The sequence below is a fragment of the Balaenoptera borealis genome (assembly GCF_965194805.1).
Source record: "Balaenoptera borealis genome assembly, chromosome: 6".
In the NCBI taxonomy this organism is placed as follows: Eukaryota; Metazoa; Chordata; class Mammalia; order Artiodactyla; family Balaenopteridae; genus Balaenoptera; species Balaenoptera borealis.
The window spans coordinates 394,879-412,578 of record NC_138863.1 but is presented as its reverse complement, the minus strand read 5'-3'; the positions used below and the strand labels follow the sequence as shown (position 1 = coordinate 412,578).

At 49.5% G+C, this 17,700-nt stretch overlaps 1 protein-coding gene across 6 annotated transcripts in view; it reads left to right on the top strand.

The window, feature by feature from the left end:
- The window catches only part of FARP2 (FERM, ARH/RhoGEF and pleckstrin domain protein 2), an 89,224-nt gene that overhangs the window by 29,360 nt on the left and 42,164 nt on the right, over positions 1–17,700 (top strand). For all 6 annotated transcript variants that reach the window (XM_082396032.1, XM_082396033.1, XM_082396034.1 and 3 more), the window contains 5 exons: positions 9,162–9,266; positions 10,101–10,143; positions 11,294–11,372; positions 13,581–13,678; positions 15,308–15,422. In XM_082396032.1, coding sequence (XP_082252158.1) covers positions 9,162–9,266; positions 10,101–10,143; positions 11,294–11,372; positions 13,581–13,678; positions 15,308–15,422 — 440 coding nt within the window. The remainder of the gene's footprint in view (positions 1–9,161; positions 9,267–10,100; positions 10,144–11,293; positions 11,373–13,580; positions 13,679–15,307; positions 15,423–17,700) is intronic.

Here is a 17,700-nt window from a genome sequence, read left to right as displayed (position 1 = left end):
TGGCCACGAGCTTCTGCCGCCGTCACGTCACGGCTGTTGTGCTAACCGTGTGCGTTTGGACGAGCTGCAGGAGGCTTGCTGTGGATTGGGCTTTTCCCCCAGTTCTGGAGCCCTCTCCTGCCTAGGCCGTGCACGCCGTGGGCGTCGTCCAGGGTCTGCGAGCCGCGTTATCCAGGGTCCGGGTCAGGAGACAGAATACACCTGCCCTGTGAACTGGGAAATGCAACAGTTGTTAACTGGTCACAGACAGTAACTCCGAAGCGGGGAGGGTGCCCCGCGGGATGCGGAGCAGGAAGTGCAGTCAGCTGCCGCCGCCCCCAAGCCCACGGCTCAGACCAACGGCCCCGGGAGCAGGCTGTGGGCAGGAGCTGCCCAGCGGCGGGACCGGAGCTTGAGGGAGAGTCGCTGCTGGGCCTCCTGCGCGGGCCAGCAGCTGTGAGCCCAGAGCCCAGAAGCAGCGAGAGAGGCCCTCTCTTCCTGTGCTGTCTCCAGCTGGTCAGAGAGAAATGTCTGCAGGTCCTGTTCCAGGGTCACAAAGCCACAAAGAAGGGTGGGCTTGGAGCAGAGGGGCAATAAAGGGATAACTAGCTCACCCGTACTAACAGGTTCTTACTTGGGGATTTAAGCTGTCCTGTTTGCTCGAGTAGTTTCGGAGAAGCTATTGTAAGAGGAGCTGGGGCACCAGTGGATCTACGGATGTGTGAGCTCATTTGGTGCCCACGTCCCGTGGTCAAGGTGATCTCTGTCTGAGGACGCTGGGTCCCCTGCCTGATACGCAGACGTAGCAATGATGTCTTCACGTCCTCCACCTTCACACAACTCCTGTGGCCTTCAGCGCAGGAGGGAGTGGATCTCTGGTTATACAGCATTTGAGGAATATGCGAGAATCTCAGACTTGAGCGTGAGCCAGAGTGAGGGGGAAATGCCCGTCAGAAACGCGGGTGACCTTTCAGAGTGTCTAGAATGAATGTGGCTACAGTTTCCTCTGAGCTCGCAAGATTATCTTCATTGCACAGTGTAACATTATAAAAGGAAGTTTGGGGTTGATCTAATTATTAGACAAGAAGAATCTTAAGTCCTGAAGCTAATGGTGGAGATGTGAGTTTCAGTACAGGAGCAGAGACAGGGGAGCTGTCGTTTGGCAGATGAGCTGCAAACGGGCACATGGAACAAACAAGTTGAAGGACAAAGTCAAGCGTTTTCAAGAAGGATTTTCCCACACTGCTAAGACAAAGAATAAAGAAGTACATTGTTAGCTAAGCTTCTGTAACCCATTTCCATCCAGACAAAATTTTTAATGGTACTTTTGTCTATGTAGATTTTTAACAATATGCTTTATGTCCTAGCTTGGAGAAGAGCTCTGCCGTTGTGACCAACTGGAAAAATGGAAACACTGAACAAAACGTTTGTAACCTGTATTTTGTACTTTGGTTATGTTATTAATGCCGGGTCTCCTCCAGCCTGGTGTTTGAAGCCCCGCCCTGGTTTGGGCTGTGACGTCGGTCTCTCCATTGCGTCTGTTGGGGCTGCCGGTGCTCAGACGCCCTCCATGGTGGTCAGGCAGCCTCGTTCCCTCTGACCATCCGCCCCTGTGGGCACAGACCGTGCGGACTGCAGTCCGACTGATGGTCAGTGTCTGTATTTTTAGGAACAGAAGGTAAACTCTGAGCGTGGAAGACGTGAGAAGGCAGAGATGGACATGTGACAGATACAAGGGACGCAGGACAGAGCTGCCGTATTTCACTAGCTAAGTCCTAGTCGAGATGCTTCTGTAAAAATTAAGAGGAATGAACCTGTGGAAAATCATCTTGGCGAGTCATGTTGAAATACTCTTAAACTACACTGTAGAAAAGATAGTCCGTGTCCACGTGTTTGCATAGGCGTTGACGGGAGGGAGGAACCACCGGCTGCCTGCGAGAAGCACGCTCCCCGGGCAGATGAAGCGAGTGCCTCTTCCCAGACACGGGTCAGGAGGAGACTGAACAAACACAAGACCTGGACGGACGGTCCTCGGGGGTGGGAGCTCTCTCTGTGCACAGTTGGAAGATGTTTTGTGCAGTGCCGACACAGCAGCGCATGTGCAGACAACGGCCCCGGCTTGTGCCGGGCGTCCCGTGGGGCAGTGTTCATACTGGTTTCGTCACATCCCCAGAAAACCCTTTCAGGGTAAGAATTATTTATTTTTCAAATGAGGAAAACCCAGGACCAGCATAGCCACCAAGCGGAAAGCCGGGATTCCAACTCCAGGTCTGTGCTCCTATGGCCGCGTGACGCAACTTGTTCCTTGTGATGAAACCAAGGAGCCGGAAGGTATCTCAAGAAAATCCCTGGTTTCTCGTCCACATCAGGCAGAGGGTGACCAAGCTTGGTCAGGTCACTGTCTCTGCCGTTTTGGCGCTGATCGGGCAGCACGCCGATTCTTTTACAATTCTTCATCTTGACCATCGATGCCTCTCTATATTTTTAGCTGAAATCTAAAATGTCGATTAAACTGTTTCTTCTAGTTTTGTCCTCTTTGGGTTTGGAAAATAACCGCTCAGCATCTTCCTAAAATTCTTCACACGCCCGGGAACCGTGCGTCTTGTGTCACTGCAGGGACAGAGGGCCCAAGGGCAGCCGGGAGCGGCCGGAGACCCCCAGCTCTGCCCTCCTGCTTTGCTTTCCCAATTCGCGTGTGGCCTGCGTGGTACCTCACCCACTCCTGATCCTTTTGTTTTGGATGGATTACCTTTCTGAAAGGGCCCTTGACAAACTGGACCGTGTCTGCAGGAGATTGATCAGGGGAGGATTTAGGCAAAGGCATTTTGGCCAAAGGCTGGGACCTCTTTCCAGGCAGGGCCGTCCAGCGGTGGATCCAGGTGCCTCGTGCCCTGTGCGTCCTGACGCCTCAGAGCAACTCTAGAAGGATTAATGTAAAAGGTGAAAGGTCAGCTTTCAGGAACTCCCAAGGCTGTTTGACCTCATATTTTCCTTGTGGTGACTTTTGTACCAGGGTGTCACTTGCACAGTGAGGTGTGCAGCCCTTCGTGTGCAGCTTGGTGAGCTGACATGTGTGCACGTGCCCTCCACCCCTGGTGGAGATGGACCACAGGCTCCCTTGTGCCCCCGCCAGCCACTTACAGCCCCCAAATAGCTGCTGTTTGGATCTTTAGGACTATAAAATGGTTTTGCCAGATACTCAGTTTGGTCCAGAGACAGTCATATGGTGTGTGCACTGACGTTTATCAGTAACCAGTATTGCTGCATGAAGCAGTGGTCTCTTTTTTCCATCACTGGGTCATATTCTATCGTGTCAACAAACCGTATATCGTTTATCCATCCAGTTTGACGTTTCAGCTCTTGTCAGTTTTTGCCTGTAAGTGAAGCTGTGGTGAACGTTCTCAAACGTGTGTTTTGCTGTACGTAAGCGCGCACTTCTGTTCAGCGTACCCCGGGACTGGACTGCGCGGCCGTGGGGCAGGTCTGGCCGCCGCTTTCCCCAGGGGACCTGCAGAGCTACTCCCCCGCCAGCCTGGGCGCGGCCTCCGTGCGGTGCCCCACGTTCTCGCCAGCGTCAGTACTGCCCGTCCTCTTATTCTTAGCTTCCTGGAGGGCGTCTGGTTGAGCATGTGTTTCCCTGACGTCATATTGTGCAGCTTTTCTTACTGTTTATTGGCCATTTAGATAATGCTCTTTTGAAAGTGCCTGTTCAGGTGTTTCTGCCCACTTTTGTTTAACTGGACTGTCTGCCTTTTCCTTATGATTTGTAGATCTTTAAATATGTATTGGCTTCATGACCTTTGTTGGACTTTTGTATTGCACATATTTTCTAGTTTGTGACTTCCCGTTTTCCTGTCTTAACAGTGTCTTCTGATGTACAGAAGTTTCTGATTTTCAGGTGGTCCATTTTTCAGACATTCTTTTGTGGTTAAGTCACATGGTTCAATTCTCTGGAACCAACAACCGTTCCTAGTTAACTGCCCCTTCAGAGAGAGTCTGTGCGTTTACACAGTACATATGTGCATATTTATAGATTTATATCTATATTTATATCCCCCCATGCAGTGGTGGTGTGTGCGTTGTTCAGCACCCAGATTTTTCATCCTAACAGTTTACCTTGGCGGTCTTTTCACTTTAGTGCAGAGAGAACAGCCTTAGTCTACCCGCCTCGAGTGTCACTGGATTTGCTGCAGTTTAGCAGCCTGTCCTGTGCTGCAGATTTAGGGTATGGTTAATTGTCTGCTATTAGAAGCGTTGTTGTGACAAATGTTGTTCTATATGCACGGCTTTGCACCTGTGAAATACTTTGTTTTTTTTGGCCGTGCCACGTGGCTTCCAGGAACTTAGTTCCCCCACCAGGGATTGAACCCGGGCCCTCGGCAGTGAGAGCGCAGAGTTCTAAGCACTGGACCGCCAAGGAATCCCCTGAAATACTGTTTAGAAGTGGGGTTTTTAAAAGCATGGTGTGGACATTTAAATTTTGGTAGGTAGCTCCATCGTGAGCTCCACAGAGGTGGTCCCAGTTTGCTCCCATGGTCCCACAGGGGGTGGCTGTTTGCTATGCTTCCTGACACGGCGCTTTCAGACTCTCTGAGTTCTGCCCATCTGATAGACGAAAAATGGGATCTCAGTGTAGTTTTGATTTGCATGTCTCTAATTATGTGTTTAAACGTCATTTAGGTTTCTGTTTTTGTGAACAGCCTGTTCTTTTGCCCATTTTTCTATTCAGTTGCAGTTTGGCATGTTTTAAAGAAATTAACCCTTTGTCTGTGCTATGAGCTATCAAAGTTTTTCCCTTGTTTGTCTTTGAAGAAGTCTTTTGACTTTACAGTGTTTCTTTCTGTGCAGAGGTTTTTATTTTTGTGTTCAGTCTCTCAAGCCTCCTATGATGGCGTTTAGCTGCTGGAGTGAACTGAAAACAGCCTCTCCCCGTGTGGAGTACAAAACAGATTTATCTCACTGCAGTACTTTGACGGGTAGATGTTTTCGTGTTTAGATATTTTATTCATCTTGAAATTATTTTGCCAGATACGGGTACAGCCTAGTTTTTTCCAGATGGATGCCTAATAATATTTATTGAATAATCTGTTTTCCTCTCACTGATTGATTTGAAATGTCACTGTTACCAGCCACTCCCCTGTTTTATGTGTTTGGGTATATTTCTGCACCTCCTGCTCTGTTCCGTTGATTTGTCTGTGTGGGCGTGCACCAGTACCAAATGTTTTAATTACCGTAGTTTTTCAACAGTTTGACTATCTGCTAAGGCTCATCCTCTCTTAATTTTCTTTTTCAGAATTTTCCTGACCATTCTTGCATTTTAAAAAATACATCAACTGTAGAATCAGCCTCTCAGGTTCCTTAAAGAATCCTCTTGGTACTTTTATTAGGGCCGCATGGGGTCTGTGGATTAATGGAAGGAAGCTTGCCGGCTCCGCGGGTGTGTCTCTCCAAGAAGGTGGCGCCATCCACTTCTGCCCCTTGTTCAGTCTCCTGGCAGTGTTTTTAAAATTTTCCCCGTAAGGCTTTCTTTTACTGTAAGTTTATTCCAAGATATTTCAGTTTTTTCATTGCTGTTACAAATGTGGTTGTTTCTTCCTCTCTATCCTGAAAAGGCTGTTGATATCCGTATAATAATTTTCCCCCATCACCTACTTGAATTTCATCTTTTTTATAATAGTTTTCTAGTTGATGTTCTTGGATTTTCAAAGTACAGTATCATACCTGCAAGTAATGACACCTTGCTTCCTCTTTTCCAGTTTTTTTGCCTCCCGTGCCTTCCTGTTTTGGTGCTGGCGTTTAGTTAGTGATGGAATGTGCGGTTGGGGGCAGCAACCCCGTCTTGCTGGATGTTAGGGAATCATGCCTCTCTTCCTATTTTATTAAGAATTGAATTTTATCAGTTGCCTTCTCAGAATCTCAGATTCTGGGAATAACCATAGAATATTTTTCTGCAGGTCTGTTGAAAAGATGTAATGTTAAATGTCCTAATAGTATATTGAATTATCCTCTCTCTTTTGAATAATTTTACTTGGTTATGATGTGTCACCCTTTCTGTTTTTGCCAGATTATGTTTGCTGATATTTTCATTGACATCCATAAGTAGGAATCTTTCTGTTGGGGGGGATGTGTGTGTATATGTGGATTTGTTTGGAGTTTGGGGGTTCTTTTCCATAAAACAAATTTAAGGGATTCCCTCCCCCCCGCCCCGCCATCTGTGTCACCTTGGATTAATTTAAATAACTTTGGAAATGTCTGTGCCTTCATGGTTTGTGAAGACACCTGTTTCTGATGGTTTTTTGTGGGAATTGATTATGTATTTCAGGGCACACGGAGAATACAAAATTCTTTTTGTTACCTGAACATAGGCTAGTAATTGACTTGGAAAACTTTTTTACTTTAGTAAAATTTATTTCAATTCAGGAAGTTAAATATATATAGTTGTCCATTCAGGTCTGTGTATATGTGTGTATCATACGTGAGCATTTATATATGCATATCCCCACACGTGTTTGTGTGTGTCCGTATGTGTATCCATGCATGTGTTTAGGTATGTGTGTCCATTCTTGTGTGCATCATACATGTATGTGTTTTCATGTATCCATAACTGTGTGTGTACATATGTGCATATACATACAAATACGTGTGTAACTCATGTGCTTTGTGCCCCGATTTACAGCCCCTGCCCTGGGTGTTGGGCGGTGCCAGGCAGCAGTGTGTCGTGAGCGACCTCGTGTTGCACATGTGCCGTGGTCGGTGCCCGTAGTCCCACTGGGCCGGTCCCAGAGCAGAGCTCAGGCCGCGCTCACTGCAGGTGGAGGGCTGACCGGCGGGTAGCCGGGGTGGGGTGGGGGTGGGGCCCGGGTAAGGCTGTGCCGCCTCCTGTCCGGCCGCAGACGGGGTGGGCAGCCCAGGGCGGGTGAGAACCAGCCTCAGTGCCACCATTGCCGTGTCCGGGGGTCACGTGATGTGGCTGTTGGGGGAGCTGACAGAGGTCAAGGGCACCTTAGCGGGTTCTCAGAGGACACGCCCCCCTGGAGGCCGACCAGACAGGGAGGGGTGCGCCCAGCCCTGGGCGGGGGCTGGGGGTGGGGCTGGGGTGTCCTGGCCCGTCCTGGGGGAGGGGTGACGTGGCTTCGAGAGGACTTCTAGGGGGGTCAGACACCCAGGGGTCATGGGGTCAGGGGTGGGTTGCAGCAAAATGCGTGATTTCTGACTGGTTAACCACGGAGGGGCCCCGGTGTGGGCGGTCCCTGCGGTGACACGGGGCCTGCAGGGCACCGCCCGGCCTCCCAGCACCCACTCTGTCACAGGGAGCTCTCCCGGGTGCTCTTAGGGACGACGTCATAGGAACGGAGCCCAGCAAGACCCGCGTATCTGTTCTCTACTAAGTGTGTTTATTTTCAGCGTGAGATCACGCGGTAGCTCACCTTCCGTCCTGACGAGGCGCTCGCTGTGCTCTGTGGTTCTCTGCGAGCCTCCCTGTTAGGACGGAGGGCGGGTTTTTATCCCTTCAAATAACAGTTCTCATTTCAGGAGCCTCAACACTTCCTGAGCCCACGGAGAGAAGAGCTGGTGGTTAAATAGCGGACGTTTCCCTCCCCACCCACTTGTGTATGTTATATTTTAATTGTGAAAATAACATGTCTACTGATGAAAAATTTAGACATTAATGACTAAGACAAGTTCATAATTGAGGTGAAAGTGAAAGTCCTCTTCCCAGTCCCCCACCTCTGTCCAGTCCCTTAGAGACACGGCACGCAGCCTTCCAGACCTGTTTCTGCTGTGTGTTAACAGAGGGTGTGTTTTATGAAAGGGAATCATGCTGTGTAGAAGTGGAAACCTTTCTTCTTGACTGAACTGTAGTCTTGACTTTATTCTGTGATGGTCCATACAGAATTTCTGTGTTCTTTTTAAGGGATGCGTAATTTTTAATGAGGGATATGCCATTACTCATTTTGCCAGTTCTTTGCTAGTTTGTCCTTGGTGTTTAGCTCTGTGCAGCTGTTTTGGACTATCTGTAGGAGGAAGTAGAAGCGGAGTTGCTGTGGCAAAGGTACATGTATACACTTCAGGCTGGAAGGTGTTTTCACGGTATCGCGGCAGGTGTGTGGCTGTCTTCCCATGGCCACGCCACGCACTCTTGACATCATCATAACCTCTTTGATGGGTGAAAAGTGACACCTCACTGTTTTAATCTATTTTATTACTAGAGGGCTTGAGTACCTTTTGGGGTTTTTTGTTTGTTTGTTTTTGTTTTTTTTTAATATTTATTTAGGCTGCGCCGGGTCTTAGTTGTGGCATGCAGACTCTTAGTTGCGGTATGCGGACTCTTAATTGTGGCCTGTGGGCTCTTAGTTGCGGCATGCGTGTGGGATCTAGTTCCCCGACCAGGAATCAAACCTGGGGCCCTCTGCATTGGGAGTGTGGAGTCTTACCCACTGGACCACCAGGGAAGTCCCTTGAGTACCTTTTTGTATGCCTAAAGCCATTTGTATTTCTTCATAAGAACAGCGTGAGACATAAGTTATAATTTTTTCAGCATGATTCTAGATTGTAACTTTGTTCAGGGTCTTTCTATTCAGAAATTTTCCATTTCTGCTTAATCGGATCTATCAATCTTTCCTTTATGCTCCGCTTAGGGGGCGGTACTCAGCCCGAGAGTATGGAAACATTCTCCTGTGCCTTTAGTCCCCTGGAATTTATCTTTGTGAGCAGAGCGGAGGGCCGACTCCCCACCTGGTTTGTTGCCTAGTTCATGCTCTCCTCCCTGTGGGAAAGGCTGCCAGACGCTAAGTTACCCACGGGATCTCATGCAACATGGACCGTGAGACTCACCTTTTTAGTAAATGTCAGAACTGTTTGATAAAATGTGTACTGAGGCTAAAAATGCTTCCTACAACCTTAAAGTTACAAAGAAATGTGACTCCACACACTCTGAGAATGTAAAATCGAGGAGTCTTTAGCTGTATTTAGGCATCAGTTTCTGAGCACAAAGAGCCTCAGGTTCATCTGTTCGCTTCGTGACAGTTTGTGTGCCTCGTCAGAAGGGAGAGCGAAGCAAGAAGTTAAATATAATAAAGTCTTACGTGTGGGAAGGGACTTTATGCCGCAGTGTTCGTAAATCTTTGTTGTCTGAAGTCGTGTAACCCTCCTCGTGTTTTTTCTCGTCTGTCTCACCACAGCCTAAATGCGATGGCCAGGTGTTACTGACCCAGGTGTGGAAGCGCTTGAATCTGATAGAATGTGACTACTTCGGCTTGGAGTTTCAAAACGCCCAGTCCTGCTGGGTATGTGCTTCTCACCTGTTTTTGGAAATAGGCTCTAGGTGGGCTGCGGGTGCTTACGATGACGCATCCGTGCATCCGCGCCAGAGACCGCTGAGGACCTGCTGGAATGGTACAAGCAGGGCACGTTATTATCATCAAAGCTGTGCTATTATTTTATTTACAACTGTAGGGAATATATTTGCCTTCTACCTAAGCCTGAATTGGCATCCCCCCTAATTTTTTTCAATCTACTAGCACATGTGCCAAGGAAATCCTTTCTTCATAAGTTATAAAAGCAACTAGAGTATATCGTGTGTGATAATCATTTCAAGAGTGGATTTTGAGCAAACTGCTTTACTGAACTGGTTATGCCTCATTTTACTTGATAGGTGAACCGTAAAAGTGTGGAACTTTAATATTTACGGGTGGAACTGTTTTAAAGAAACCAAATGAACCCATTAGTTGGAAAAGCACGTCAGCATCGTAGAGCCCCTTCTAGCCGTGTCGCTCAGGAACCCTCTCATCAGCTCGCTGTTTACAAAGGCAGCGGGTGCCCGATATTTGCCTGGTCTTAACGGATACCGGCCCCAGCACGCGCACACGCAGCTCTGGGTGCCCGTCCTGTGCACGGCGACAGCAGCCTCTGTGACTTGGGGCGGTTCGCGGCCTCCTGTCCTGTGCCTCCCACAGCGTGCTCTGTTATGTCAGGATTCGACGTGTGTCTAAGAGCAGCAGGGCCAAAATACTCCTGCCTTAAATACCTCCCTTAATTATAAACATTTGTGTTTTGTAACATTCTTATTAAATAGAGAAATAATTTAATGGATTTGATATCTTTTCTTACATCCTCTTTAGATCTGGCTTGAACCTATGAAACCCATCGTTAGACAAGTACGAAGTAAGTCCTTTTCTTAACTCTTTAAAACTCTGCTCATTTAAGATGCTTTGTCCTTGACTGTTCAAATTCAAGGCACGTTCAGACGATCATGGTCGTCACCACTCTGGGCAGCAGCGAAGTGACACCAGCAGCAGGTGACCTTGGAGGTCACTTTGCTGTTTAGCTTTAAATTGTAAGACGTGGAGGGTGGGGCGTTTAACTCAGGTAGTTCTCAGTTACTTGCCTCGAATTTGGAAGACATAGGATATGCTGCTCGGTATTGCCTTCATTTTTCGCCAATACGCAAAAATAAGTGTGCAGTTTCTAAGTTATGAAAAGACATACGGGGTGAAATCTCTAGTCATCTGAATTCACCTGTAAGTTTTTTAGGACTAAATTGAGGAGAAGAGGTTGTATGGAAGGAACTTTTGTTCACTGATAAGCGAAGGCCGTTTCGGTTGCCATAGCATTTTAGCAAAACAGTTCCTCTTTTCTTGTGGTGGAAATCACATGGCTGTGTTATTATAAAATTTCAATAAAGCTAAAATACTCAGATAAGCTAATATCCTACACTTATTCTTTACAGTAATCAGGTTGTTCTAGTTCAGTATAGTGAATGATAACATTTTTCTTTCACTAAAGTATATAAGGATTTCAAAAATAATGGCCTTTTTATTATTATTAATTTTTTTTTGGCCTTGCCACATGGCTTATGAGATCTCATTTCCCCGACCAGGGATCATACCGGGGCCCTGGCAGTGAAAGCCCGGAGTCCTAACCACTAGGCCACCAGGGAACTCCCAGGCTTTTAAAATTATTACTATGACTAATAGTATAAACACCTTAATTTTTTTAATCACTTTTTTGTTCCTAAAATATAAAGAAGAATACATTTTAAGATTTTAATGTGCAGTTTCCTGCTTGTTTTTAGGGTTTCTTTTAGTAATCTCTACTTAAAGCAAAAGTTTTCAATTTTTTCTTTGCTATATGTGACTGGTACTTAGGACTAACAATTTCACGCAGAGGAAATTTCTTAACATCCTCTTATTTGAAAAGATTTGCTGTAACAGTCCATTTGAAAGCACTAGCTCAATCACACCAGAATATGCAGAAAGATAGCAAATACAGAGTATGACCTTATTTGTGGACTTTAAAATTTTTCTTTTTATAGGGCCAAAGAATACAGTGCTTCGCCTAGCAGTGAAATTTTTCCCACCTGATCCTGGTCAGTTGCAAGAAGAATATACACGGTAAAGAGCTTGACTGACCCAGAGCCCTGCCGTGGGCAGGGTCCTGCTTCACCTGTGTCCCCAACAGCACCTGTGCTTTACCTAAGCACCTGGTCAGGGTTGTTTATTCAAAGAACGAGCCTAGTGTCTGTGTCAAAGCTGTAACCAAGATGTCATAGTTTTTCATTTTCACTCTTGCACAGACACAAATGCAAATAGGGTTTGGAAGAAAGGTTATGGCACAAATTTGAGAATTAAAAATGGCGTTTGAGGGTACTGCTGAACAGATATTCTCCAAACGAGCATAGATCTATGCCTGTGCGTGAAGTCGGTAGGACTTTCGCCCATTCCTTTCCTTTTTTATCAACAAAATACACTTAATTGGGACTGTCCTTTTGAATATATGGAGCAGAAATACTTTAGGTGATTTCTTTCGTGCTACTCTTCTAAATTCACGATTGATTCTTTGAAGGAAAATGTTTGCAGTTGTTTCATCTGGGCAATAAGATTATGGAAGTGGTTTTTTTCCTTGTGTTTTATGTACTGATTTTATCATGAGGAATAAAGCAAAAACCTAAAAATGAACTCAAAACCCGGAGTCAGAAGTTAGGTAAGAGAGGGCTATGATGATGGTGCAGTAGTAGCAGAATAGCCTCCTGACCACACGTGGGTTCATACCTGGATCCTCAGAGTCGTAGAAGTAACAGAACAGCCTCCTGACCACACGTGGGTTCATACCTGGATCCTCAGGGTCGTAGAAGTAACAGAATAGCCTCCTGACCACACGTGGGTTCATACCTGGATCCTCAGAGTCGTAGATCCTCTGCTTAGAAGGTCTTTGCCAACCGCTTCTGTATCACAGAGTCATAGACTCGGCTGCGAGGACACGTAGAGACCACGAGGCTCTAGCCTCCCATCTTCACAGGTGAGGAGCCGAACCCCAGGATGGCAGGAAGCGCCTTTATAGTGAACGCAGAGCTTGTCTTAATAGTGTATTAAATACCTCACATTTACCAAAAAGTCCCTTTTGAGAGAATCACTTTTAAACATATATTCCTAGACAATGATGAGGAAGTGTTAACAGGAAGTGTTAACCTAATTCCGTGTCCTGGGTCCAAGCCGGGTTTATGCAGAAGGCCATTTTTTTATTTATAAAAAAACTGCATGTTTGTGGTAAAAGAAGAAACACTTTAAAGTTATGTAGAGTAAAAAGTCAGCGTTCCTCTTCACTCCCGGCCCACCCACCCTTCCCAGAAGTATTAACACTTGGACGTGAGTCTTCCAGATGAATTCACAGCAGTATGCCGGTGGACGTGGGGCTTTAAGTCATTATTTTGCAAAACAGTATCAGACTCTGCATAGAGAACTGCAGGTTGAGGTTCTTTTTCCCCGCATATCCACGGCATGCCATGGATGTCTTTCCGTATTAGCGTGTGTGGCTGTGACCTCATTTATTTAGCCAGTCTCGTGTTAGTGCAAATTTAGATCGTTTCCAGTTTTTCTCTGGTATAATGCTGCGGATAAATACCCTTGTCCACATGTCTTTGTGAACCCTGGAAGTGTTTCTGTAGAAGAGTTCATAGGGGTGGGATTGCTTCAGGCCAAGGGTGCGTCCATTTCAAGTTCAAGTTCACGGGAGCACAGTAAACCGGACGGCTCACGCTGGCGTGGGGCCCCACGAGGGCGGGAGTCTGTCTTGCACCCCGTCCTAGTTCCAGCTCCCAGGACAGCACCTGGAGCACATGTGTGCTCGGGGATTATTTGCTCGTGGAATGAATGGATATGTAAGTAGTTTCAATCACCTTCTCTGTTACATTCTCACCAGTTAATTCAAGAACCCTGTTTCTCAGATTCTAGCCAAGACCAAACGTTATCAGTTTGCCTTAAAGCTTCATAGCTTTGAAGCTTTGTCTTCATTGGCTATTTCTGCTACTTCACACAGAAGCGCGAGTGCAGTTTTGTGTGTGTAACAGAAGTGGCACGAATTTGTGAGCTTCCCCCTTGAAGGTGTGGCTCCAGGTGCTCTGGTGCCCTGGGCTACGGTGTGCCCGGCGTGTGGGCCACCCGCCATGTGGACGCGCTGAGCTCTGTGGTGCCGGGCCCCCTGTGACCGCCCTCGCTCGCCGCCTGCTCTGGTGTGGCCTGGGGTTGTGTGTCCTCCTGAGACAGACGTGGGAAGTGTGTTCAGAAGCGCTGGACCTGATCTCTTTGCTTGGAACTCCCTCCTAGATACTTGTTTGCCCTGCAACTTAAGAGAGATCTTCTGGAGGAGCGTCTGACCTGCACGGACACCACGGCTGCCCTCCTGGCGTCCCACCTCCTGCAGGGTGAGTGTCCGCCTGGCCCCGCGCTCACACGGGACGGCTGCGCCTGTGGCTGACTCACCTGCCCCGGGTGGGGCACCAGCAGAGGACGGGCGGTTCAGTTTGCAGGTTTTTCTGCAGAGCTGAGGGTTAACTTCCCACCTGAGAGGGGAGACGGGCCACGCATCCTCCCCGCAGGTCTCACGTGGCCCTCGGACCTCCAGTGGGGGGGCCAGGCAGCACCCCGACTCTGGGGAGAGCGTCACAGCCCCCGTGACAAGTCAGGCATCAGTCCCCGAAGGACAAAGGAAGCCCTTCAGTATCTCAGAGCGAGAGGTGGTTTGAGCGTGTGGAGCACCCTGGTGACTTCAGGCACGAACTGGGAGAAGCGTAAGAGGAGGGTCTGGAGGGCAGGTGCGCGCTTCCCCCCGGGCTCTCCAGCCCCCTCCCCCCGCGGGACAGAAAGAAGGAAATCCCCACCTGGCCTCTGGACTAGGGGCTGGACCGCATCTTCCTGGCATAGAACCAATACTTCTGAAATTTGAACTCAGGAAGTATGATGTAGAGAGATTCCAGAATTTTAGGAACTTCTAAGTTAATGGGTTAATGTGCAGTTTACTTGGTCCTTCCCCTGACACACTTTCTCCAAATAGCAGATTTTACCAGAGGTTTGCCGTCCTGCGCAATGGGACCCGTTCACGCCCATAAGCACAAGTGTGGAAGAGGCTTAGTTATCTGTGATTTGTCCTGAGGTCCTCTCAGGCGGCAGGTGGCTTTTCGGTGCAGACGGCCTTCGGTAGTGCCTCTTGCTGAGGGCTCTGTGCGCAGCCGAGTTATCTTAGAAGAACTTGTCTGCCTGTCGGTTCCACCTCGGACGTGTGCTGCTTAGATGGAAGGACGGTGGGGAGCCACGACAGCCAGATGCCGTGTAGGATTCTGAGCGGGTCTTTTGCTCTGAAGTTAGGCGGCTGCTGAAGCGTGAACGGGTTCTGAGGCTCGGTTGCAGCAGCAGATGGTGGTCTTGTCCTTACCTGGGTGGCGGTGCCGGGGTTATGCGTGAGAATGTCCTGTTTTGTAGAAAACGCGTACCAAGGTGTGATCCTGTGCGTGCAGCTTTTCTGTGATTTGAGACTGTCTCAAAGTATGTTGCTTAAAATTATTGGGCTTTAACTACTATTTTGAAAATATGTGTGGCCTTAAAATACATGAAATTAGAAAGAAACATTCATTGTTCCTCAAGAATTTAAGAGGGCCTGAAGGAAGAAACAATTTAAAATACACTATCTTGAAACAAAATAAAGGACCTTATCCTGGTCACAGTAGTCTTGAGACAACTTACAGAGAAAACGTTTACAACGCAGCAACAGGGTAAAGCGGCAGCTCGGAGTTTCCCTCCCTGGGGCCGCTCACCAGCGTCTTTCCTCTTCAACACTCAGAAAAAATTCTCTTCGCCTGCCTTTATGTTTGCCTTTAACGGCATAAAATATTTGGAAAAATAAAATGCAACATTTTGTTTATTTAAGGGATATACTTTTTTACTACAGATTTAGGATAATTTTTTTCTGCTTTTAACTTACGCATTTGCATGCACAAACACTTGTATTTTTCTTCATGTAAACATGAAAAAGACCACATGTTACTTTCTCGTCTCAGCGGAAATAGGAGATTACGAAGAGGCGCTGGACCGGGAGCATCTGCGGGCCCACGAGTACCTGCCGGGCCAGGAGCGGGCCCTGGAGCGGATCCTGGAGCTCCACCGGGAGCACGTGTGAGTCGGCAACGCCGGACGTCGGGGCAGTTGGCTGGCCGGGCGGGACTCCGTCCACAGGCCGCTTCGGGACAGGCTGGGAGGGTGCCCGGGCCCCGGGCGGTGCTGGCGTCCCTCCTTAAGTAGGGGGCGGTGGACGGGGTCCCGCACTGGCCGCGCCCAGCCCTCAGGTGTCGGGCGGGATGGTTCCTGCTGCAGCCGTGCTGCCTGGCTTCCCTAAGGCTTGATGCTGGGACGAGGTGAGGGCGACCCGGAGGAGGAGGGGAAGAGAGGTGGGGGCGCCGTGAGAAGGGCTGGCGGCCCCGGGCCCGGGGGTTGTGAGCTTGAGTTCACCAGAGGGAGAGCTCGATGGGGAGGGGTCCTGGAGGACTGGGCCCCCTTGGGGGGGGAGCCTGTCGAGAGGTAAGCGCACTGACGTCGCGTGCAGGGCGGGGGTTGGGCAACGCAGACGCAGGCTCCAAGCCTGGAGGAGGCCCTTCCCTGTGAGGCCGCGCGCGTTTCCATGCCTTTACCGCTCAGAGCCACCGGCGGGCCTTTGTGTGCCTGGCTCGGGGTGGCACTGTCTGTACAGATGTGTCACTTGTGGCACGTGGGCTGGAGTGCCAGGCAGAGCCCACTCTGCGGGGAGGATGCTGGCAGAGGCAACAGCCTGGGGGTGGGGGGCGTGGCACCCAAGGTTCTAGGAACCAGTAACAGCCCCAGCTGCTGGCGGGAGGCTGCACGTGACCCTTTGGTGCCGCGCGTGCCCTGGGCTGTGGGCCCCCCTTCGTCACGTGGTGAAACGGAGCCAAGGCCTGAGCTCCGTCTTGGGCGTGGTGGTTTGGGGCACCGCTGGGCGTCCGAGCTGTGCACACAGGGCCGCCCTTTCCCAGCCGCGGCCTCAGCGCGCACCTGGCCCTTGGGGCTCTGGCCCCGCTTCCTAGACCCTCTGGGTGCGGCCTCTTTCGAGGCTGCCTTGGTTCTGGCTGGTGGCAGGGGAGTGCACCGCGCCCCGTGTCACACCCAGACCCTGAGGACCAGCCGAGCAGAGGGCCCCCTCCCCGTGCCAGCCTGAGGGAGTCCCCCGTCTGTCCCAAAGGGGACGGTCACCTGTGTGGGATTTGTTCCTAGAGTTGGGGGCAGGGTCCCCTTCCTGCCAGGACACACAGGGCCGCAGCCGGCACCCATGGAGGGTGGGGTGGCCGCGGTGTGAAGCGCCCCACCTGGGCAGCAGCGCCCGGGGCAGGGGTGGAGCCGAAGCGCACTGTGCAGGGTGAGACGGGCTGGGGAAGGGGTGAGGCAGAGCGGGGCCAGGACGCGGCCCTGGAGGATGGGGTCGGGAGAGGCCCCAGAGGCCGTGAGAAGGAGGCCGTCAGGACAGGGCCGTGAGCAGCCAGAGGAAGGAAGACAGCCTGGGGCTGCGGACCCCGGGGAAGAGTGCTTCAGGGTGGGGTCCACGGCCCCGTGGGAGCAGCTCACCGCCAGACCCGGTGGGTGGGGGTTCATGACATGACCCCCCCAGGCATGGGGAGGCTGGCGGGACGGTGACCGATCTCTGCTCAGCTACACCGAGAACCTGCCTTGAGGGGAGTGAAGCACCAGACCTGAGAGGTGGCTCCGCGCCTGCACGTTGTGTGTTCGTGTGCACGTGTTTGTAAGTGTTGCGGATGTCTCTAAAGTCTGTATGGAAACACGAAAGACCCCAAATAGCCAAAATAATCTTGAGAAAGAAGAACAAAGCTGGAGGTATCACTCCCTGATTTCAAACAACTACACAGCTACAGCCATCAAAACGGGAAGGCAGTGGCATAAAAACAGACACACAGATCAGTGGAACAGGACAGAGAGCCCAGAAATGAACCCACACACCTGTGGGTATGTGATAAAAGAGACAAGACTCTACAATGGGGAAAAGACAACCTCTTGAATAAACAGCATTGGGAAACTGGACAGCCACACACAAAGGAATCAAACTGGACCCCTTTTTCATACCATATACAAAAAATAAACTCAAAATGGATTAAAGACTTACATGTAAGGGGACTTCCCTGGTGGCACAGTGGGTAAGACTCCACGGTCGCAATGCAGGGGGCCCAGGTTCGATACCTGCTCAGGGAACTAGATCCCACATGCGTGCCACAACTAAGAGTTCGTGAGCCACAACTAAGGGGCCTGCCTGCCGCAACTAAGACCTGGTGCAACCGAATAAGTAACATAATAAATAAATATTTTTAAAAGATGACTTACACGTAAGACCTGAAACCATAAAACTCCTAGAAGAAAGCAGGCAGTATATTCT